At 39.1% G+C, this 25,500-nt stretch overlaps 1 protein-coding gene across 1 annotated transcript; it reads right to left on the reverse strand.

The window, feature by feature from the left end:
- bxdc2 (brix domain containing 2) lies at positions 1-25,500 on the reverse strand. Its single transcript, XM_028802476.2, has 10 exons — positions 25,318-25,500; positions 19,016-19,127; positions 12,973-13,016; positions 12,265-12,335; positions 10,561-10,610; positions 9,898-9,971; positions 9,760-9,810; positions 7,408-7,509; positions 1,484-1,612; positions 1-791 (listed from the first exon to the last, which is right to left on the reverse strand). Exons 1-10 carry the CDS (start codon positions 25,471-25,473, stop codon positions 540-542), a joined length of 1,041 nt encoding a protein of 346 aa, XP_028658309.2. The 5' UTR covers positions 25,474-25,500; the 3' UTR covers positions 1-539.

A 25,500-nucleotide genomic window follows, 5' to 3' on the forward strand; every position in this document is an offset into this window, starting at 1 on the left:
TTTTGCCTAACAATTCAAGGATCATTCCTATAATTATATACCACTGGGTATGTCATAAAATACATCATGAAAAGAGGTGCACACAAAACCTGCAACCAGTATTGCTCAAGAAACGGGATCAGTACTAAACAAGGAATGGACAACATACATTTTTAGCTCTGGATTCAAAATAAGCAAATGTTTTTAGATGTAAACTAATCTGCAACAAGGCAAACAGTAACCTCTAAAGTTTAATGATCTGCCTTTTGACAACTTTCACCAGGCATTTACATTTTTACAAGATGCTGCAGTTTGCTCTTTAAGTAGAACCTGTAGTTTTCAACCATAAAGCAGCACAGTTAAAACAGATGTTCACATTTATATACTTCTAAAATAACCACACATCCAACTTTTCATCTATAAGACACTGGTTCAACTTTTTTTTTCTTTTCAAATAAACCACTTCATTCACTTTTTTCACCCCCAATGGCAAAGACTGTATAACAAATTAAAAGTGTTCGATGTACAGAATGCACTGAAACTATCAGTACAGCAATGTCTCACTTGTTTTTCCTTTTAAGTAGTCTTTGACGCTTGAACTCTTTTTTATTTTTCATTTTCTTTGGTTTCTGCTCTGGATGTTGATGGGGAACAGCAGCAGGCTTCTTTTCTTTTGGTGTCTGAAAGACATCATGAGTTGGGTCATCTGGGACCAACATTTTCACTTCTTCTTTTTTATGCTTTTGCACATCCTTAACCAGCTGTTTTTCTTTCAGTCTTGCAGCAACAGCTAGTCGTAAATTTCGACGATGCTTTCATTGAAAATTAGAAGAGAGAGAGAGAAAGTTAACAGTTTGGACATTTTGTCAATTGAACAATCTTTATTAAATGTTAACGCAAAACGGTCAATATAGTACTTCATATAAATATCCATTTAATTTAAATAAGACTAGAAATGTAGAAATATCTCTATTAAAGCAAAACATTCAACTTGTTGTAGGAAATTGTATTCTTTACTTTCTTACAAAGGTTTTAATAAAACACTACCACAGATAACTGGTGAAATAACTTCTTTAATATCTGGTCTCCCGCTGGTCAATATTGTTTGTTGATCAGAGACATAAAAAAGTTCTAATGCTGACAAACACCTACATTTTTAATATTCTAGAATTTATTCCTGGGTAAATGTGGTATAAGGTAGTTCCTATAACACCTATTTGGGAATAATGTAGAACTCCCTTTTGTCGTTACTATTAATCATGTAAGCCATACTGTAAATACAATAAATGTGTGTTTTGTAAGTATTGAAATGTTTGCCAGCAGAGACAGATTATTGTACTGAACACCATCACTTCTAAATCTTACATAAACACAAAAAATGGATTTTCATCCCCAAATTTTAGTTTGATGTTACTAGGTACAATACTACATATGTAGCCATTTTTCAAATATATAAATGCTGATCCTTTTTATATATAAAAACTGAGAAATTTTAACATCTTACCAAATTTGGAGACATGTAGTGAAAATTTTCATATAATGTTGATCCTCTAAAGCTCCCACTAAAAATCTTAATAAGGTTCAAAACAAAACGTGGTCCTATCTCTACAAGAGATGAATCTTCTTCAATTATCTGTGAACCAAACATATTTAGAGATGACCACATGGCATTTACACTGAACGTTTTGCATCATGAATCAAAATGATGCTTCCCCAGGAAACCATTCATTCATATAACAATGGCAGTTGCTGAGGAAAGTCCACATCACATGGAATTCATCACTGTTCAAATTAAACATCTATGTTTGATGCATTTCTCAGAAAAATAAAGTTGGTATACTTGATCTAAAGTAAAATGTAACCTTATTTAAAATTTAAGCAAGTTTCTCTTTCAGGTAATTTGTACTGCTACACATAAAAAGGAAAGGAGAATCATGCAAAAGTTTGGGCACCCCAAGATATTTGAGGTCTCAGACCTGAATTAGCTCTTTAGGCCTTTGGCTTGTTCACAGTCATTATTAGGAAACCCCAGGTGATGCAAACTGCAAAGCTCTATAAAATTATCTGACTCCTCGAACCTTGTTCCAACAATCAGCAGCCATGGGCTCCTCTAAGCAGCTGCCTAGCACTCTGAAAAATAAAATAATTGATGCTCACAAAGCAGGAGAACGCTACAAGACAGCAAAGCGTTTTCAGGTAGCTGTTTCCTCAATTTGTAATGTTATTAAGAAATTAAAGTTAACAGGAATGGTGGAGGTCATGTTGAGGTCTGGAAGACCAAGAAAACTTTCTGAAAGAAAAGCAAATCAACACCCACGTTTGACCTCAAAAAACCTTCAGGATGATTTAGCAGACTTTGGAGCGGTGGTGTACTGTTCTACTCTGCAGCAACCCCTGAACAAATATAACCTTCATGGTAGAGCCAGCAGAAGAAAACTTTTCCTGCATCCTAGCCACAAAATTCAGTGCCTGAAGCTTGCAAACAAATATCTAAATAAGCCTTGTTTTGGAAACAAGTCCTATGGACCAATGAGGTCAAAAATGGAACTTTTTGGCCACAATATGCAAAGATATTGTATGTTTGGATAAAAAAACGGTGAATTCCTGAAAAAGAACACCACTCCAACCATTAAGTATGGAGATGGATTGATCATGCTTTGGGCTTGTGTTGCAGCCAGTGGCACAAGGAACCAGACATTGGTAGAGGGGAGAAGGGATTCAAATAAAAACCAGCAAATTCTGAAAGCAAACATCACACTGTCTGTAAAAAAGTTGAATTTAAAAAGAGGATGGGTGCTAGATAGCGATCAGAAACACATCTCAAAATCTACAATGGAATACCTCAAGAGGCACAAGCTCACAGTTTTGCTACGGCCTTCCAAGTCCCCCAACCTAAACATCATTGAAAATCTGTGGATTGATCTCAAAGGAGCAGTGCATGCAAGATGGCCCATGAATCTCACAGAATCGGAAGCTTTTTGCAAAGATGAATGGGCAAAAATACCCCAAGTAAGAACTGAAAGACTTTTAGCTGGCTACAAAAAGCATTTACAAGCTGTGACTCTTGCCAAAGAGGGTATGACGAAGCACTGACTATGTAGGGTGCTCAAACGTTTGCGTCAGACCCTTTTCAATTTTTTGTTATTTTGTACCTGTGAATGATGGACATACAACTGTAATCTTGCTTAAAATATTAAAGAAATGTGTCATCTGTAACTTTAAGCCTTTTGGAGAGGATGCCCAAACTTTACATGCCACTGTATTAAAAAAAAAAAATCATCATTTGTCTGTTTTCTGAATACTGTACACTATAACAGTTGGCTGGGACTCATGCCTAGCTGCCACGCCCAGAGACTGGAAGGACCGGGAGAGGAGCAGCATCTCTCCCGGAACACAAGAGGGCAGCCGCCCGGGTGGGTGTTGGGGGCACGGGAACAGAACTTGGATGCTCAACCCTGTGGGGGCCCATGGCCTCCGCCAGAGGGCGCCTGGACATTTGTTAACGCCTGGACTGCAGTACATCCGCCACACCAGGAAGTGCTGAAGGAAGACCATCAACGAGCACCTGGAGCACATCCGGGTACAATATAAAAGGGGCCGCCTCATTTAATTCGAGGAGCCGGAGTTGGGAGGCAGAGGACAGAGCTTGCGGGAGAGGAGTGGAGGTGGCAAGAGAAGAGAAAGAAAAGGTAGAGAAGAAGAGAGAGAAAGTAAAAGTAAAGGACTAGGTTATATTGTGGCTATTGGTGCTCTGTGTCAGGTGTCGTATAAAGTAAAGAAGAAAATTAAATGTGTGTTCTGTGTCTGTTTGGGGTGAAAGGGCTAACTCCGCAATACTTGTTAAAAATTACAAGATCACAGAAACCTGAAGCCCATCCTGGCAGCACAGAATACAAGACACACACAAACTCTCAACGTGTTGCCATGAGATGCATCCATGCATATACTGTAAACTCATACTAGGGTAACTTACAATCATCCTCCATTTATGTGAAAAAGATCCCCATAAACACCACACAGACAATGAATGCATCAGTAATCACAGAGGTGTCTGGAACTGTGAGCAAACAGTGGTAATTCCTGCACTACCATGCTATGCAAACACTACTATTAATTGTTAATATTTATTCACAATACTTCAGGGACTGTCACTTATAAGCGTAATGATCTGTCAGACATGTAGACCAACAAACTCAGTACATAGAAAATAAAAATCAATCTGTGTTAGTACAGGTTTTCCTTCAGAAGGCAACAGACTTAATAGCTACATGGACTGGAAAATATAAAGGTGATCTGTTATGGTTGTGCACAAGAGTGTGCTCCTCTTGAACAGGCATTACCACTTCAAATCATGAACAGCTTTATTTCAAACAAACACTGTTTGAACTGGGTCACGTTGTCAACAGACCTGATGAACAATTTCAAAAAACAACCTAGTGATATGCAAAAAAAAAATCATTGAAGCTGTAATAATTTATTACAAACAAATTCAAAAAAGATGTCATTTTCATGTTTCAATAAGCATCACATGGCAGATAGTCCATGTCTGTCAAAGTAGTAGGCATTCTGAGAAAATAAGGCAATTATTTTTTTTTTTTAAACATTTTATTCATATTTTATTTCAAATTCATAACTGTGAAGTTCAATTTTTACCATTCCTACACAAACACAGATAATGTCACTATTCTGAAAAATGTACTGAAGAGATTGAGCAGCACTCTGAACAACAGTTTTGTTTTGAGTCTTAATTGTAGTGTGTTGAAAATTATAAACTGTACTGAATACTGATTGTAACACTAACCACTCTATTACTTCCGAGACACCACGTGTTACACATGGAACAACTGCTTTACTGGAATTCTAGAATAGGAAGAAGTAAACAATCCTTAAAACCATTCACTACAAATTGTGGTAATCATTGAAATTTAAGTCTGAAAAGCTAAATGTGTTTATTTACTTTAAAACAAGTTAAATTATTTTATGATTCAACCAGATTTTTAGATTCAGAATTATTTATCCTTTAAGCAACACAATTTGGAAGGGGGCAATCTTAGTTATAGCTATAAAAAGGCAAGCCCAAGTGTCTGGTGTTTGCATCCACCAAGACCCCATAAGTTCATAGTTGAATTGTTTAGTTGAAACATTTGCTGCAGTGTATACATATTACTTTTGAAAAAATATCCAGGAAACATAGGGTAATGAAAAAATGTTTGTGAAAGATGATCTCAATTTATCATAAAATAAGTCTACACTCAATTTATTTGGCAAAATTAAACCAGTATTTATATACTCTGAAACATTTACTACTCTCATATACATTTAAATATGAATGTGAAAACCATAGTACACAGATTATGTATGGTGCTGTTATCACTGGTAATTGGTCCAACGTATTCTTTATAATTCTTTTTTTCCGTCTAATACAATATTAAAATGCAACTGTCCATTACAGTTGTATTAATGGACTGTGAGCAAGTGAGAGAGCCTGTTTCAATTTTATGGTGGTGTTTCATGATAAAGTAACAATGCATATACAGTGATCCCTCGCTATATCGCGCTTTGCCTTTCGCGGCTTCACTCCATCGCGGATTTTATATGTAAGCATATTTAAATATATATCGCAGATTTTTTGCTGGTTCGCGGATTTCTGAGGACAATGGGTCTTTTAATTTCTGGTACATGCTTCCTCAGTTGGTTTGCCCAGTTGATTTCATACAAGGGACGCTATTGGCAGATGGCTGAGAAGCTACCCAGCTTACTTTTCTCACTATCTTGCGCTGACTTTCTCTGATCCTGACGTAGGGGGATTGAGCAGGGGGGCTGTTCGCACACCTAGACGATAGGATGCTCGTCTAAAAATGCTGAAAGATTATCTTCACGTTGCTATCTTTTGTGCAGCTGCTTCCTGAAACGACATGCTGCACGGTGCTTCGCATACTTAAAAGCTCGAAGGGCACGTATTGATTTTTGATTGAAAAACAAACTCTGTCTCTCTCTCTCTGCTCCTGACGGAGGGGGTGTGAGCTGCCGCCTTCAACAGCTTTGTGCCGCAGTGCTTCGCATACTTAAAAGCCAAACAGCCCTATTGATTTGTTTGCTCTTCTCTATCTCTCTGACATCTGCTCCTGACACGCACTCCTTTGAAGAGGAAGATATGTTTGCATTCTTTTAATTGTGAGACGGAACTGTCATCTCTGTCTTGTCATGGAGCACAGTTTAAACTTTTGAAAAAGAGACAAATGTTTGTTTGCAGTGTTTGAATAACATTCCTGTCTCTCTACAACCTCCTGTGTTTCTGCGCAAATCTGTGACCCAAGCATGACAATATAAAAATAACCATATAAACATATGGTTTCTACTTCGCGGATTTTCTTATTTCGCGGGTGGCTCTGGAACGCAACCCCCGCGATGGAGGAGGGATTACTGTAGTAGCAGAAGTACAATAGTATTCTCTAGGTTATGTTTTAAAAGCTTTTGATGCAAGACAAATTAGCAGAGTCATTATCAAAACACAGTGGCACAGATTCAGATTTTTTGCAAATTCATGGGTATAGAACAGGCTTAAAATTCAAAATAATTAAAAGGCTGTGGAAACAAGACCTCTTCCACAATTAATTGCCATCACTTATAGGGTCTTAAAGGGCTCAGCGTTGGGCCTACTGTTTAATGCTACAAAATGACTGAAGTAATCTTTGACCATAAGGTACATGTATACCCCTTACTCTCTTAATTATTAAAGCTTTTATACACAAGTAGTATCTGTTAAACACTATTTAGTACTGAAATACTGATAAAAATGCAATGCTAATTATGCAAGGGAGGTTGTGTGATGTTTCACGTCCACTTTCTTTCTTTATTTTAAGAATATAAAAAGAATATCAATTGCTTTTGTTCACTGACCTTAACTGCATCTCAGGTAGAGATAAAAACTTTGCTCAAGTCAGGACTGGAGTAAACAATGTGTCTACAAGGCGCTCTGTATGATGCGCTACTGGGCTTTTTTTTGATTTTCCTCTTTTTTAAAAAAATCACGTTTGTGAATTCCAAATTCAGTATATATATATATATGAGCCTTCGAGTGTTTCTATCAGTAGTATATCTTAATATGACAATGCTTGCAAATCAAATGTTTCAGAGTATGCTCAAGTTTTTCACTGTAACTGTAAAAACAAAATTAATTCAAATGCATGAACTGGACAGTTTTATTTTGTAAAAACATTTCTAACGTGCGGTACCAATAACATGCAAAAGGTATTTCTATAGATTGTGCATCACAAATCTTACCACTGATGCATAAATTCTCAAGCCTCAAAAAAAAAGTATTTGTGGTGATGTATTACTGATAAAATGAAGACTAACACATATTTCAATTCTGTCACTATTTCTCTCAGCTCTACTAGTTTTGGCAGATAGCAGTCTACTACTTACCTGGTAATTTCTGAACCAAATTCTGTTGTCTGCAATCGTGAATGTTAAAATGTGATCAACAAAAGGCTGGCTTTTTGGATGATACTGCGGTGTTGCAAATATCTATGGAGGAAAAAAGGAAACTTTAATCATAGTACATACTAGAAAGTTAACTATATGAATAGACCTTCAAATAAAATAAAATGAATGCTGGACACAAATGACTAGTTTAAGTTTGTTTACTTCTCTGAATTAATGTCTTTCCCCAGAACATAAATTTAGTGCAGTGACAGTATGCATACAGGAGGTACTGAATTATACTGTAGTCACTCTGTCTCTTCCTGAGCAAATTTTCCAATTACCCTAAGTTCTTGTCAATAAGCCGCGGCTTATCTAAGGAAAAAAGTTGTGAAAATGAAAAAATAGAATATCGGCTTATACATCCATCGCGGGGGTTGCGTTCCAGAGCCACCCGCGAAATAAGAATATCCGCGAAGTAGAAACCATATGTTTATATGGTTATTTTTATATTGTCATGCTTGGGTCACAGATTTGCGCAGAAACACAGGAGGTTGTAGAGAGACAGGAACGTTATTCAAACACTGCAAACAAACATTTGTCTCTTTTTCAAAAGTTTAAACTGTGCTCCATGACAAGACAGAGATGACAGTTCTGTCTCACAATTAAAAGAATGCAAACATATCTTCCTTTTCAAAGGAGTGCAAAGCAAGCAGTCAAAAAAAAAAATCAATAGGGTTTTTTGGCTTTTAAGTATGCGAAGCACCGCCGGTACAAAGCTGTGAAGGCGGCAGCTCACACCCCCTCCGTCAGGAGCAGAGAGAGAGAGAGAGAGAGAGAGAGAGAGAGAGAGAGAGAGAGAGAGAGAGAGAGAGAGACAGATAAAAAAAATCAATACGTGCCCTTTGAGCTTTTAAGTATGCGAAGCTCCGTGCAGCATTTCTTTCAGGAAGCAGCTGCACACAGCCCCCCTGCTCACACCCCCCTACGTCAGCGCAAGAGAGAGAGAGAGAGAGAGAGAGAGAAAGTAAGCTGGATAGCTTCTCAGCCATCTGCCAATAGCGTCCCTTGTATGAAATCAACTGGGCAAACCAACTGAGGAAGCATGTACCAGAAATTAAAAGACCCATTGTCCGCAGAAATCCGCGATATATATTTAAATATGCTTACATATAAAATCACAATTTAAATGACCGCTACGCGCTCGTGTTGACTCGGCGACGCCCAGAGCAGAAAGAACGCGCTCCGGCCGCTCCAACCGCGACATGCGGGGAGTGAGAGAGACGGCAATATCTCACACTCTCTCCCCCCTTAAAGAAATTAAATGGGCGCGAGTGAGACCACTGAACTCCCTCCCTTCTATTAGTTATAGGTTATAGTACGTTCGGCTTATCCATGAGTCCGGCTTATCTATGATACGATTTTATTTTAAAAATTCGTATGATTTTTGGTCTCCGGCTAATACATGAGTCCGGCTTATAGACAAGAACTTAGGGTACCTTACTATTCCACAGTATTATTCATGGCAGTAAATTTAAGTATTTTAGTATGATATGCTTGTCTAAATTCTTTGAAATTTCACCTTCATTTCAATGTCACTTTCCAAATGGCTCAGGTACTGTTGCATTTTTTTACTGCACCGTACCAACATAAACTTCCTTCTTCAGATGCTATATAATGCTGGACAGGTTTCCTGATATCCTATTTCCTGAGTGGAAAAGCGGGGTGAGGTCTGGAGATTTACGTGAATGAAAAATAGAAGCAGCAAGCAGGTTACAGTTAAAGCTGATATGTGTGATCCAGACTTGAACAAATGTGTTTATTTTTAAACTCAGCAGCAAAAATGCTTAACTCTGACATCAATACTGTAAAGACAAGACATTCAGAATGATGGGTGTCTTTAGCCAGGCAACTTTGGATAGAACAGATTTCTAACAGCATGTTCCTTTTGTGACAAAACAAGCTGGACATGCTGTATTCAAATGTTAATTACTTTAAAATGTACATCCGGACAGGTCTGAACATCTTACTGCCACCTAAAAGCCTGCTGTTGATAGCAGTAACTCACCAGCATCTAAGCTAGACCTTCATTTGTGTGTTTGGGGGGTTGTTGTTTGTTAGCTTGTTTTAATATGTATAAAATTTGTTTTCTCTTGTGCTAATCATATTTTTCATTTGTGCCCAAGGAAAAATCAAGTATATCTATCTGTTACATTTCTGCATCTGGAACCCTTGTTTTAAGTCATAAATATTACCTGAAGTCTTTTCTTTCAATATATTTATTTACTTTTCATCAACATTTACCTACTGTGAAATAAATACTCTTGTTTGAATGGCAGTCTAATTTGATTTTACCTGAATGAATAATTCTTTAAGCACAGCATAGTGTGGTTCACTATCGAATTTCTGTAAATAAACAAAATATGTATTAATACCACTATCAGAAATAATTCTTATTAAAAAATATTTAGCACTTTAGTAAGTTGTTCTTACTGGATCAAAGGAGAGAACTGGACGTGATCCTCTCAGACAGTTGCCAGTCATTTTCAATTCAGCCAGAGTGTGAACTTGCATGAGAACGAAACACATGTTAAATACAAGTACTAATGCTAAACTTTCATAGGCATAACACTACAATAAATTCTTCTTACATGTCTATCTGGTTTATTTTACATTCATTTTCTGAATCCGTTCATTTGAACACAGTATCCCAACAGCTGTTGGAGAAAGGCAGGAACCAACCCAATTATTAGGGCACATTCATGCACGTATTCTAATGTTACACAAGCTAACCTCTCTTAGAATCAATGATCAATCAACAGGTCGTAGAGAAGTGGGAAGAAACTTGTCTATATAAGTGTTTGCATATTTCTCAACAATATCTGGACCTGGATATAGGAGCTGTAAGGCAGTAACACACATCTACACCACTTTATGGTTTTTTAACTGTTTATTTAATCAAATGCGTCATATTTAAAATCTACTGATTCTATAAAGAATGATAATTAAAATGAATTCCCTCTATTAATACATATGTAAAACAAAATTCTGAAGTTTTGACGAAATTTATAAAATTAAACATATGTTTATATTAATGATGTATTCTAAACTGAAATATATACTTTAGAATTATACGTTAAACATTAAGTCACTCACCATTTTGCACTAGAAACTTAGCTGAAGGGCCATGAGGAACATTGGATATCCTTTAAAAGAATAAACACCCCAGGGTTAAATTTTCAACCACACACTCATACAGTTAGGTCCATAAATATTTGGACAGAGACAACTTTTTTCTAATTTTGGTTCTGTACATTACCACAATGAATTTTAAATGAAACAACTCCGATGCAGTTGAAGTGCAGACTTTCAGCTTTAATTCAGTGGGGTAAGATCAGGTGACTGACTTGGCCATTCAAGAATTTCCCACTTCTTTACTTTAATAAACTCCTGGGTTGCTTTGGCTGTATGTTTTGGGTCATTGTCCATCTGTATCATGAAATGCCGCCCAAACAATTTGACTGCATTTAGCTGGATTTGAGCAGACAGTATGTCTCTGAACACCTCAGAATTCATTCGGCTGCTTCTATCCTGTGTCACATCATCAATAAACACTAGTGTCCCAGTGCCACTGGCAGCCATGCACGCCCAACCCATCACACTGCATCCACCGTGTTTTCCAGATAATGTGGTATGCTTTGGATAATGAACTGTTCCACACCTTCTTCATACTTTTCTCTTGCTATCATTCTGGTAGAGGTTGATCTCGGTTTCATCTGTCCAAAGAATGTTTTTCCAGAACTGTGTTGGCTTTTTTAGATGTTCTTTAGCAAAGTCCAATCTAGCCTTTCTATTCTTGAGGCTTATGAGTGGCTTGCACCTTGCAGTGCACCCTCTGTATTTAGTTTCATGCAGTCTTCTCTTTATGGTAGACTTGGATATCGATACCCCTGCTCCCCCGGAGAGTGTTGTTCACTTGGTTGGCTGTTGTGAAGGGGTTTCTCTTCACCATGAAAATGATTCTGCAATCATCCACCACCGTTGTCTTCCGTGGACGTCCAGGTCTTTTTGCGTTGCTGAGTTCACCAGTGCTTGCTTTCTTTCTCAGGATGTACCAAACTGTACATTTTGCCACTCGTAATATTGTAGCAATTTCTCAGATGGGTTTTTTCTGTTTTCGCAGCTTAAGGATGGCTTCTTTCACCTGCATGGAGAGCTCCTTTAACCGCATGTTGTCTGTTCACAGCAAAATCCTCCACATGCAAGCACCACACCTCAAATCAACTCCAGGCCTTTTATCTGCTTAATTGATAATGACATAACGACGGACTTGCCCACACCTGCCCATGATATAGCCTTTGAGTCAGTTGTCCAATTACTTTTGAGCCCCTGAAATGAAGGGATTGTGTTAAAAAAATGCTTTAGTTACCTCACATTTTTATGCAATCGTTTTGTTCACCCCACTGAATTAAAGCTGAAAGTCTGCACTTCAACTGCATCTGAGTTGTTTCATTTAAAATTCATTGTGGTAATGTATAGAACCAAAATTAGAAACAAGTTGTCTCTGTCCAAATATTTATGGCCCTAACTGTATGTGTTACATCAGAAATAAAATGATAGACCCTTACATTAGTCTACTAACTTTGATCTTTACATAGCATCTGTTAACTAGACACCGACTTAACTGACAAAGAAATGAAAACTGGTTAAGCTGAAGTAAATTGAGTAGATTGACTGATCATAAGCGGTGCCAGACTATAGTAATTACTGCAGTTTTTATTAATTGTCAAGAGAGCAATTTCCATTATTTCTGAAGATATAAATTTTACTATTTATTAATTCTTTCTAAGCAATACTCACCACATATACAAATCTTGCTTCTTTTTTGCTTCAAAAAATATGCACTTATTACAGTTTTTAATTTCACACACCTGTAAAATATAACATATTTAAATGTGTTTTGTGATGTACTCAAGAACAGCCAGAAACAATGAAATTAATGTTATCTTAAAATTCAAAACATTTATTAAGGAGCATGTTTAAATAACAAACTAAGTCACCACAAAAAGAACAGCCCAAAGATTGATCACGTCTAGTTTTTTTACGGCAAGTTTCCTCACAAGGCACTTTTCTATAAACAAAAGAACAAAACCTGAAACATATTCATAGTCAGTTTTCCAAATTTGCTGACACTACTTTGCCCCACTCTCTCAAGGAAAAGAATTTGCTAACCAGTTACCTATTAGCAATGAGGTGCAAATAACTGACAACACAAAATTATTTGTCTCTGTGAAAATGTAACTTTAAACAATATTCAGTAAAGTGTTTGAAAGAAATAATAAGGGGGTAAGCAATCTTTTGTTGATTATATTAAAAAATACACACATTGGTAGGAATTTATGAAATGGCAGAACAAAAGTTGATCAAGTCCATGTATACAAATGACTTTACCATTATCAGCAAAAATCACTGTCTCATTATGAACCCAGAGGTGACTGTGGCACTCCAGGCCCTGGGTTGTCTACAATGTAGCATAACAAAAATATTAATTCTAAACTACATTCTTACCTCATTAACGACGAATAGTTGATCCTTACGATCCATTTTGGAATCTGTAATTAGAAGTAAATTAAGCACTTTAAGTATCTCTTAACTGAATGCCACAAATACAAAGGACACCTTTGTATGTGTGTTGCATTGTTTTTTAAATAATAAACACATTTCCTACAAACACAAGATGAAATTCCCCTGCCTCAAAGACAAAGCCCTTCCAGGCAAGACTTCTGCTGTTTTTCTTTTCCATATTTTTTGAAATGGTACAGTATCATGACCACTGTGAACCACTTTTACATTCTCAGGTACAAGTGTGCCTTCAAAAGTAACTGGTCTACTTGTGGTCATGCATGAGTGCACTACTAACTTTCACTTAGCACTACCAATATTGTAAAAAGATTATTACCGCTACGTTTTCAGAATTCTAGTATCAGCTTGGTAGCAAAGTATTGGTTTTTGAAACATCACTAGAGTGGACAATATCTTTATTTTATTTTTGGCTAGTTACTCTTTTGCTTCCTAAAAGCAACTTAACACTAGAATTACCAGAGCCTACGAAAAAACTCCTAAATCCGTCCCACCTTAAATCGCGTCTTAAATCCGTTTGCACCTCTCCGCCAGAGTCCTTTGTCATCTAAATGTGCTGATAAAGCTACTAGCAGCAGCTATTCCATCCCCCCACCGACTTAGAATGAACTTCTCTCCTAGCTCAAGCCTTGCCTTGATTTGATTACCTGGGATTGAAGTGGAGTTTTACAGTGGAAATAATTCTAGCGTTATTTGGAATACACGCATTTCATGTGTGTTCCATTTCTATAGTTGGCTGTGCAAACACATTTTTAAAACAGAAACGTTTTTCATATTCTAATAGTAAATGACAAAATGTAGGCATAAACTATATAACGTATGAAGCCTGAAGTCCATATATCAAAGAAACACTTTCACAAAAGGTACAAATAAAAGAACACGTGCGCCTTCATTCAAAAAAAAAAAAAAAAAAAAAAAAAAGCCGCGTTAGCATGCCACATTGACACTCTTATTACAACCGCCGCGGTGGCGTAATGGTATCAGCGCCTGACTGGGAATCAGAGGGTGGCGAGTTCGATTCCGCACGGCTCCACTTCGAGAAATTAACTGCTCTTATTCTTACAATTTTAGAATAACAATATAAATTTGATTTCAGTCTGTAACAGGCGGTGTAACTTATGATACTGGTGGTAAAGGTTAGCTTTTTTTTTTTTTTTTTTTTTAATTCACTTTTCATTCTCGCAGTCACATTCAGAATCAATCCATACAACCCCATCTGACACAGCTGGTTTCACATAAATAAAAGTGCACTTTTATTCAAGACTATAACCGAAGAATAAAGAAAGCAAGTTACAGTTGGTGGTTGATACGACAGCTTGCGTGGTGCAATGTTAAGAACTGCTGATTTCCGATCCGTGCTATATAAAATCATCACATTCAAATATTAACAGTTCCCACACACCCAAGGTCCGCCATTCCTACATTTACAACATGTGTACTTGTTGCAGTGTACACACCTCTCTGTGCTATGGTTCCTATTACAGTGAATGAGCACCTGACACTGTACTTTCTTCCCTGGGGGAAGCTGAGGTCTTAGAACGGAAGTTTGTTGACGCTGTATCATCTTTTCTTTTTCCATCGCCTTTTCCTGTAAGAAGCGACGACGAAGTTCCTCTGCAAGGTGAGCCATGAACACTCTTCTTTTCTCAGCGGACCCCGTGCATGCCTTATACAGTACGTGTGCGTTCATCGCTGCTAGGTCAAGGATGTTGTACAACACAGCAACCGGCCACCTGCGTGTTCCTGTGCGCACTGAACAAGCACGCGCCTCCTGGTTCATGATGTCAACGCCACGCTGGGGAAAAAAGAAAGACAAATATATGTGACATTTTGAAGAAATCATTTTATCACCAGAAGAGCACCAGAATACTTCGTCACACTAATATTTTTTTCATTAGCATACCTTCATGTGGTTGTAGTCTGTGACCGTGTTTGGTTTTTTTTTTTTATCTTGCCCAATCTCCACATCATGGTGCATTGTGCTGAGAATGCAGACAGACTTCATCTTTTTGGGCACATACACTGTCAGCATGGCACTGGGAGATCTAAACACCAGCGTGGAGAATTGTTCGTGTACTGAACTGCCTTTAGCTGCAGGTGGAAGTTCCCGTCGCACTTTATTCATGGTGCCAAGCAGAGTTGTATTGCGGTGCAGCAGTCTATTAGCCAGCGAAAGTGACGTGAAGAAGTTGTCTGTTGTTACGGTTCCGCCTTTGTCCAGAAATGGCTCCATAAGCTTTATGACCACAGACTCGGAAAGTCTTTCTCCCGTGGGACGACTGGGATCTTTTCCTAAATAAGGAGTGGCATTGCACATGTACTTTGTCTCCAAATCTGCCGCAATCCAAAAAGGCAGAACCGTAACAACAGACAACTTCTTCACGTCACTTTCACTGGCTAATAGACTGCTGCACCGCAATACAACTCTGCTTGGCACCATGAATAAAGTGCGACGGGAACTTCCACCTGCAGCTAAAGGCAGTTCAGTACACGAACAATTCTCCACGCTGGTGTTTAGATCTCCCAGTGCCATGCTGACAGTGTATGTGCCCAAAAAGATGAAGTCTGTCTGCATTCTCAGCACAATGCACCATGATGTGGAGATTGGGCAAGATTAAAAAAAAAAAACCAAACACGGTCACAGACTACAACCACATGAAGGTATGCTAATGAAAAAAATATTAGTGTGACGAAGTATTCTGGTGCTCTTCTGGTGATAAAATGATTTCTTCAAAATGTCACATATATTTGTCTTTCTTTTTTCCCCAGCGTGGCGTTGACATCATGAACCAGGAGGCGCGTGCTTGTTCAGTGCGCACAGGAACACGCAGGTGGCCGGTTGCTGTGTTGTACAACATCCTTGACCTAGCAGCGATGAACGCACACGTACTGTATAAGGCATGCACGGGGTCCGCTGAGAAAAGAAGAGTGTTCATGGCTCACCTTGCAGAGGAACTTCGTCGTCGCTTCTTACAGGAAAAGGCGATGGAAAAAGAAAAGATGATACAGCGTCAACAAACTTCCGTTCTAAGACCTCAGCTTCCCCCAGGGAAGAAAGTACAGTGTCAGGTGCTCATTCACTGTAATAGGAACCATAGCACAGAGAGGTGTGTACACTGCAACAAGTACACATGTTGTAAATGTAGGAATGGCGGACCTTGGGTGTGTGGGAACTGTTAATATTTGAATGTGATGATTTTATATAGCACGGATCGGAAATCAGCAGTTCTTAACATTGCACCACGCAAGCTGTCGTATCAACCACCAACTGTAACTTGCTTTCTTTATTCTTCGGTTATAGTCTTGAATAAAAGTGCACTTTTATTTATGTGAAACCAGCTGTGTCAGATGGGGTTGTATGGATTGATTCTGAATGTGACTGCGAGAATGAAAAGTGAATTAAAAAAAAAAAAAAAAAAAAGCTAACCTTTACCAGTATCATAAGTTACACCGCCTGTTACAGACTGAAATCAAATTTATATTGTTATTCTAAAATTGTAAGAATAAGAGCAGTTAATTTCTCGAAGTGGAGCCGTGCGGAATCGAACTCGCCACCCTCTGATTCCCAGTCAGGCGCTGATACCATTACGCCACCGCGGCGGTTGTAATAAGAGTGTCAATGTGGCATGCTAACGCGGCTTTTTTTTTTTTTTTTTTTTTTTTTTTTGAATGAAGGCGCACGTGTTCTTTTATTTGTACCTTTTGTGAAAGTGTTTCTTTGATATATGGACTTCAGGCTTCATACGTTATATAGTTTATGCCTACATTTTGTCATTTACTATTAGAATATGAAAAACGTTTCTGTTTTAAAAATGTGTTTGCACAGCCAACTATAGAAATGGAACACACATGAAATGCGTGTATTCCAAATAACGCTAGAATTATTTCCACTGTAAAACTCCACTTCAATCCCAGGTAATCAAATCAAGGCAAGGCTTGAGCTAGGAGAGAAGTTCATTCTAAGTCGGTGGGGGGATGGAATAGCTGGCTGCTAGTAGCTTTATCAGCACATTTAGATGACAAAGGACTCTGGCGGAGAGGTGCAAACGGATTTAAGACGCGATTTAAGGTGGGACGGATTTAGGAGTTTTTTCGTAGGCTCTGGTAATTCTAGTGTTAAAAAGAACAGACTACACATCTCAAACATTAAACAAGAGATTTAACCCTATTGGTAGATTTGTGCCCTGTAAGTGCCATGAAATCTCAGACCAGTTTTGCTTACTTATAAAATTTAACCAAATGAATGTTTTACCCAGATCTACTGGGCATTGGGGTTTGTGCAAAAAGCAGTCTGAAAAGAAAGAAAGGCAGAAAACAATTAAGACAAATTAACAAAGCAAAGGAGATCAGTGGACCTCATAGTGTAAAAATGCAGTCACCCACTTAGTGAGTGGGTGAGAACTGGCACCACACAATGCTGCATACAGATGTAATTTGTGGGGTTTTTTTTGTTTTTTTAAATGTATAGTATTTACAAATTTATTGTTGACCTGAGAGGTTTACAGTGGAATTACAATTACTGATTATTTTGTGGCAACACCCAGTAGTCCATCTAAAATACAGTACTTCATTTATTCATTATCTTGTGTATTTATTTTCTATTCTTTTACAATTACAATGTCAGGTTTAGTTAAAGCCTTGTGTCACCTTACACACAAACAAGTGATCCCAATTAATTTGACACAGTAAACTGTTCAGATTTTAAATTGAATTTAAGTGGGCAGTGGTTCTGGTTCTAAATCAAATATCAACTGATACCTTATGTTCAGATATCAGAATTGATATCAGGAGAGGGATCAATGAAACTATATGTGGGGGAAAAAAAACAGAAAAAGAGGACTGAAAGTGATCACACCTGAACCTCCAAAAAAACATACAGTAATCCCTCCTCCATCGCGGGGGTTGCGTTCCAGAGCCACCCGCGAAATAAGAAAATCCGCGAAGTAGAAACCATATGTTTATATGGTTATTTTTATATTGTCATGCTTGGGTCACAGATTTGCGCAGAAACACAGGAGGTTGTAGAGAGACAGGAACGTTATTCAAACACTGCAAACAAACATTTGTCTCTTTTTCAAAAGTTTAAACTGTGCTCCATGACAAGACAGAGATGACAGTTCTGTCTCACAATTAAAAGAATGCAAACATATCTTCCTCTTCAAAGGAGTGCGCGTCAGGAGCACAGACTGTCAGAAACAGAGAGGAAAGCAAACAAATCAATAGGGCTGTTTGGCTTTTAAGTATGCGAAGCACCGCTGGTACAAAGCTGTTGAAGGCGGCAGCTCACACCCCCTCCGTCAGGAGCAGAGAGAGAGAGAGAGAGAGAGAAAAACAAATAGTGAAAAATCAATACGTGCCCTTCGAGCTTTTAAGTATGCGAAACACCGTGCAGCATGGCGCTTCACGAAGCAGCTGCACACAGAAGGTAGCAACGTGAAGATAATCTTTCAGCATTTTTAGACGAGCGTCCTATCGTCTAGGTGTGCGAACAGCCCCCCTGCTCACACCCCCTACGTCAGGATCAGAGAAAGTCAGCGCAAGAGAGAGAGAGAAAAGTAAGTTGGGTAGCTTCTCAGCCATCTGCCAATAGCGTCCCTTGTATGAAATCAACTGGGCAAACCAACTGAGGAAGCATGTACCAGAAATTAAAAGACCCATTGTCCTCAGAAATCCGCGAACCAGCAAAAAATCCGCGATATATATTTAAATATGCTTACATATAAAATCTGCGATAGAGTGAAGCCGCGAAATGCGAAGCACGATATAGCGAGGGATCACTGTACTAGCACAAAATGCACTCAATATGTTGTCACAGTGGTACTGATAAAATCACATGTCCAGCCTCTCATACCTAGTTATCTGAGAAGGCCACTTGCACGAACACTCTGAAAACAAAACCCAAAATGAAGTTTTTTTTGACTCTTCCCTAGTCTAAATTAGTCACACATTTCTTACTAAATCCAGATGTTACCTGCTTTGCTGTGAGGCATCAATGTCCGAAGGTCCTGCATCATGTGACGAGTTCTAAAGTTAATACCTCTTGAGGAAAATATAAGTACTCTTTCTTTGTTCTTCCATTTGCCCTAAAAGTGTAAAATAGAAAAAAAAAAACAAAAAAGACTGTAAATTAGTTGATAAATACCTTAATGTAAAGGAGTAATTTAACAATTAAAGACACCAACAACCTGGCCAAAAAGTTGACAAAAATTAAAATAATCAATAGCAGACTATGTCAAAACTTTAAGAAGCAAAACATTATATTGTGTTTCAATCTTCATATTGCATAGCATACAATTAGTGGTTCTCAACCTTTATTCACCAGAGGTCTCTCAGTAAACTATGAGAATATGTGAGCCCCACTCCAACTTACACAGGCCATATTTACCCTCTTGTACTTTTGGTGCAGATGCGTGTTTTTGAATTTGCATTATATTTGCTGCTAAGCAACAATGCTGCCTGTGTCTTTTAAAATAACACAACATTAAGAAGCCATTTCAGAAGCAGACCCTGTTTTCTTATTAAATAGAAGTTTATTTTTTACCAGTACCTCAGTTTCTTAATTATAATATAAAATTAGTAGCCATTTTAGGGATACATAACAACCAGTAATTACCCAAATACAGAATTTGTCATTGCAGATATTTTTGATAACAAAAGCTGCTCACTTGGCCCAGGTATTATGTTTTAAATTATGAAGAAAATAACTTAATTTCTGAAAATAAAAATAAAATGCACAATTAATCAATGCAAACATTTACTTTTTCTTAACTTAAATAAGCTACTTCATTATTCTCTGGATTCAACACTGGAGAGCTTCCATCAGCGATTGCCACATTTAACAAAAGTGAAAATGGAAATGTTTTCTCTCACCAATCAGATCAGCGTTAAATATGAAACAATGGCGTAGGTCGGTGACTGCAGTCAGGTAAGCCATGGGAGGGCAGGTGGCCAGCTTATAACACCTATGCAGCTTTAAAATATGAGTGGAGTGTGTAAAGTCAACCTGACCTATTCTTCATGAGACACTCGTGTCTTTAGGATCATGCTAAAGCACCACATTTTGTTATAGCAGTGTGTCATGTTATCGTGTTTTTACATTTACTTACTTGGCTGATGCCTTTATCCAAGGCAGCTTACAATATTTGATACAAATGGCAACATATCTTTTGATTTTCCAAAGGGAGCACAGGGAGGTCAAGTGACTTACTGTTGGTCACTCAGTGTCAGAAGCGAAACTTGAACCCACAACCTCTGGGTCTGAAGTCCAAAGCCTTTAAGCACTACACCACACTGCCCAACTTGTTCTTGTTGGGTCACTGTGAGCAGTACATTCCCGCACTGACTACAGGCTAGTAGCTATGGTGTGCTGTGCTGAGCTGAGCTTAGTAAATTAACGCAAACGGACACTGGACATGTACTTTAATGGCAGTTGGAAATGCATTTGGGCTCAGTTATACCACTCCATATCATACCATTTCCCAAGCCACTTAATATTAAATTAAACTTATATGGGTCTTTGAGAAAATTGGCAACCATTGTAGAAGCCTGAAGAAAGCACAACTCCCACAACAGCTGCTGGTTAACTTCTACAGGTGCACCAACAGAGTCTGTCATTGCATACTGCATTACAGTGTGGTACTCTGGCTGCACCACTGAGAACAGTAAGACCCTCCTGCATATCATCAAAACGGCTCAGAGCATTACTGGCACTCAGCTAACATCAGGGGAAGATATCTTCACTACCCACTGCAACAGAAAAGTAAAGAACATTTGTAAAAATCCAACCCACCCCGGCCATGGCATTTTTACTCCTCTGCCCACTGGTAGTGCCCACACTACCAGGCTGAAGAACAGCTTTTACCCCAAAGCAATCAGCCTATTAAATACACAGCGATCACTGCCCCCTCCTAGAACAGAGACCACCACTGATTGAACTGAACATCTGCATCAACCACACATTGTCACACACTTAATACATGACCCATGTGGAACTCAAGATCATTACATTACTGTAATCTTTACTGAGACTTATTATTTATTTATTTATGCTTACATGTTTACTTATACTTTTACTTTGTGTGTATTTGGAACTGTTAATAGTAACTCTGCTTCACAGTTTAATAATCACTTAGTTTACTACTAGGGGGCTCCGCCCCCCTGCTCGCTTCGCTCGCCAACCCCTGGCGTTGGGGCATGACAAAGAGTGAGATGTATGAATTAGATATAGAATAGTGTGCAGGTGTGGATGATGCATATAGAAAGCAAAAAATACAGTGTTTGGCACAGAGTAATGGTTTATTGGAATATTTCTTTGTACACAACATTAGTAGTAAAGATGGTGTCCTGTCCTTGAATGAGTCTTCCTTGGCATGGAGCATTTATAACTTTAACGTCAGATGAACGTCGAACACGTGAGAAGGCAACATAAAGTTGTCCATGTCCAAAAATGGGCTCAGAGAGGTAGATGCCAACCTTGTCCATGGTTTGTCCTTGTGATTTGTTGATGGTCATGGCAAATGGAGGTTTAATGGGGAAGTGTTGGCGTTTCAATGTAAAAGGTAATTCTAGGTCAGAACTCGTAAGGTCAATTCTAGGAATGAGAACAGTATTGTTAGCATGTGATCCTGTAAGAACTGTCGCTTGAATAACATTGTGTGTCATGGTGTTGACGACTAAACGTGTGCCATTGCATAAACCCTGTTTAGTGTTAAGGTTTCTTAATAGCATTATTGTTCCGTTTTTAAGGTTAAGATCGTGTTGTGGTAATCCGGCTGGGTTAATAGTGTTCAAATATTCTAAGGGGAAATTTAGATGTTCATTGTCGTCATCAGAGTCAACTTTGTCAGAGCTTAGAAAGAGCCGTGCCTCTCCAGGAAGTAATGAAGTGACCTGGTTATTAATGTGATCAACATTAATATTTTTTGGACATAATATAGTGCGTTGTGTTAAAAGGGGCATTTGGTCTAATGAGACTGCTGTTCCAAATATCTCTGTAAGTAAGTCGTCGCAGATGAAGGGTTGAGGAATTGTAATAATATCTGGGTGAAGTCCATCTGTATTGGTGAGTGAACAATGTTCTAGTTGTAATAACCAATTGTTATATTCTGGATCTGGAAATCGCATGTTTTGTACCAAGTGTATCTTTAGAAAGCAAAGCCAATTGTTCGCGTAACATTTTCTGTTCCGCGGTTTTAGAAGCGCGCCGAGGTGAATTTTTTTGTTTGATGCAGGTTCGTGTTTGTGGTCCCGTTCCTCGAGCCGTCTAGTTTTGTATCCGTGATCGTGAATTGATGACTTGTTTGATCTTTATCGTTATGAATATGGATAAGTAATAAGTAGGATCGAACTCACTGTTAATATGCGGACTGTTCGTTTCTTTGTATTATCACCAATTAGGTCTCGCGCCTGTATATGTATTGTAGTTCGGTCTTGTGTTGTTTATATGACGTCGTCGCGTATTTTAAGGTGGACTGAATAATATCTGAGCGCATGGCATGTGGAGCAATAGGTAAGCACTGTCTAAAATCTACTCCTAATAAAAGTACCTTCACTCCAAAGGGAATATTATTATTCATCAACGCAATGCCAATTGTCCGCGTATTTTAAGGTGGACTGAACAATAGGTGAGCGCATTGTAAGTGGAGTAATAGTTAAGCACTGTCTAAAATCTCCTCCTAATAAAAGTACCTTTCCCGCAAAGGGAATATTATTATTCATCAACGTTTGTAAAAGTTTATCAATGGTGTTGAGTAAGTGACTGGATGCCATTGTACATTCATCTATAATTAATAGTGTGGCAAGACGGATGTCACGTGCATTGTTACTGTGCATTGTCATAGTGGATACCGATGTTTCTGTGATTGGGCCCAGTATTTGGAATAAGGAGTGACATGTGTTTTTGGAGCCGAGACATTTTTTCTTCCGCGGTTTCAGAAGCGCTTTGTAGGTGCCGACGTGATTTGTGCATATTTGCGTTCTTGATTTGTTTCAGGGTGCACTGTTCCAATGCGATGTAATATTTGTCCACATACGCGAAAGCAGTATGGGTCATTGCCTTTTGGTGACCTGATATTTACTCCGGTAGATGCAAAATCAAATGAACTATTGTAGGATGTAATGCAGATGCGCCGCCGTGTATTTTGTTGTTTCATGCGTTGGTTCGTGTGTTTGGTCCCGTTATCCGAGCCGAATCGTTTTGTACCCGTGAGCGTGTATTCATGACTTGTTTGTTCCTCAACATGCGAAATATGGATAAGTAATAAGGAGGATCGCACTCACTGTTAATATGGAGCCTTTTCTGCAGTTGAACGGTTAATAGTGCTTTATTGTAAGGAGATCCACCTATGCTGCCTAGTGTGAAGGTGTTGAGATGACGTATGTTTAATATGGACGGTTCCTTTAGAAATGGGGCTTTGGGTGTCACTTCTTATTGATGTTAGTGTGTTTGTGGGTCTGATTTGTCGTTGTTGTGAACGTTTCGTGTGCCATGTCTCGTCTCTAATGGGCCTGGCGTGGCGGTCACGGCTTCTTTTTTTTGGTGCGTTAGGAGCTTGTTAAATCCTCCTGTTTTTGTGGGTCCCGTTTCGTGTGCAATGGGATTCGTGCGGCGCTGTGTGCTTTTGCGGCGTCTGAGCGGGGGGGGGGGTTTAGGGTTGGATTGGTGGGGCGCGAGCGTCTTCTTTCTTTTTGTGTGCCAGGGGCTTGTTGAATCCTCCTCTTTGTGTGTGTCCCGTCCGTTGCTTGTAGGGTGGGTGGGGTGGTTTTGGGTTCTTTTTTTTTGTGTGCCAGGGGCTTGTTGAATCGTCCTCTTTGTGTGTGTCCCGTCCGGTGCCTGTGGGGGGGGGGGTGGCTTGCAGGTGGGCGCGAGCGGCTTCTTTTTTTTTGTGTGCTAGTTTCGTGTGCAATGGGTTTCGTGTGGCGCTGTGCGTCGCCTGCGTTTGACTCCTTTTTTCTGTGGTCGCGGGGCCTCATTTCTTTCTGTGGTCGCGGCCGCCTCTCGCGGAGCCTCATTTCTTGGGGCGCCTGCGCAGTACGTCTTTTTGCGGCTACGGCCCATGGCCGGATGTCCCTGCGTCCATCCGGTTTAGCATTCTCGGTTAGTAATATGGATCTACTCTTATATTCTTTTAACTAAGGCATCTATAGGCTTGTTCCAAAAGGTATTACATTGTAGAGTGTCAATAAACGTATCTTGCATTTTGGATATTGAAGTGGTCTGCTTTAAAAACAAATTTGACATCCCTGCTGTAGCTTCATTTTATTGTGATTTGAGTATTTTGCTGCAATTTTATCATTTGCAGTCACCTTGCGGCCCTCTACTCAGTCGAGAACCATTGGCATTGATGACTTGCCCGTAATGTGGTAAATGTACGGGGTTTCTGAAGTGATCAGGGTCACCCCCATCCACTTACTCCCCAAATTTTGATTTAATCGCGGAATAACTCTTAAACTGTTCATCCTGAAAAGTTCAGGTGAGACCGATTAGGTACTTTTTCCATAAAGTTCAACTGTAAGTTACACTGATTTGCGTCACTGAACCCACTGGAAAGACCAATATGCCAGGTATACCAGTCAAATCCACAGCCAAACCTGGCACACCACCGTGCCAGATGGTGCAGTCTGTGTAACAGGAGTTAGTTCATCGTTGAACTGCATAAGAGATGTGACCGGCCTAACGAGCAGTCCGTTTTAGCGAAGTCAGATACTCGTGAAACGCCATTGTCAGTCTCATGCTATACTTCAGATGTACAAGTTAGATAAATTTGTCAGTTTATCCGACTAGTATTATACAGTATATATACTATACCCGCGATGAGTAGGTAAACGTCACATGCAATTCAACACCGCAAACTATAATAGAGGATCAAAAACGTAACCAAACCATGGGTCATTGAAACATCGAAACGACACTGCCCCGATGAGATGTGCATCAAGCACTGTGTGGCCAAGGCTGCCCCTAGATTTGACAAGGATAGCTGCGTTTCTCCGGACAATTCTTAACCTGCAATAAGAGTGCAGAATGTCACGCTTTTGAATTACACGACACGGTTAACAAAGCATTGTACAGAGGCACCGTGCCTTCCAGTATTTTTGGTAGAGCTATGTGAGTAAGTAGTAAACTTAACTCTAGAAAAGCTAGAAGAAAAAAATAAATTATTGTGTTAAAAACGAGCACAACAAGCAGGGGAGGCAGAGAATGCGCGGCGCAAAGCTTAGCCCAGCAGTGATGCACACGTGCAGCCATCGGCCAATCGATTCGCTCCGGTAACTTACCAAAGAAAGAGGCGCCGGGATGCTGTACTCATTTTCCGGGTTCTCATTCAAAACCTCTTCCTGCTTTCCAGGTTTAACGTTGGATATTTTTCTTTTCTTTGCAGACTTTTTCCCGTGTTCCACAGGAGCTCCACGCTTTTTCCTGAACGCCGCCATATCCGCGGAAGAGGAAGTGACGTCGTT

This window comes from Erpetoichthys calabaricus, chromosome 5 (assembly GCF_900747795.2).
Source record: "Erpetoichthys calabaricus chromosome 5, fErpCal1.3, whole genome shotgun sequence".
Classification (NCBI taxonomy): domain Eukaryota; kingdom Metazoa; phylum Chordata; class Cladistia; order Polypteriformes; family Polypteridae; genus Erpetoichthys; species Erpetoichthys calabaricus.

Coding starts and splice junctions, on each gene's coding strand:
- bxdc2 (XM_028802476.2), bottom strand. CDS start 25,473: ATGGCGGCGTTCAGGAAAAAGCGTGGAGCTCCTGTGGAACACGGGAAA. Junction 13,017..19,015: donor GATGCCTCACAGCAAAGCAG/GTAACATCTGGA, acceptor TTCTAATTACAG/ATTCCAAAATGGATCGTAAG. Junction 7,510..9,759: donor TTAAAGAATTATTCATTCAG/GTAAAATCAAAT, acceptor TTTCCTCCATAG/ATATTTGCAACACCGCAGTA.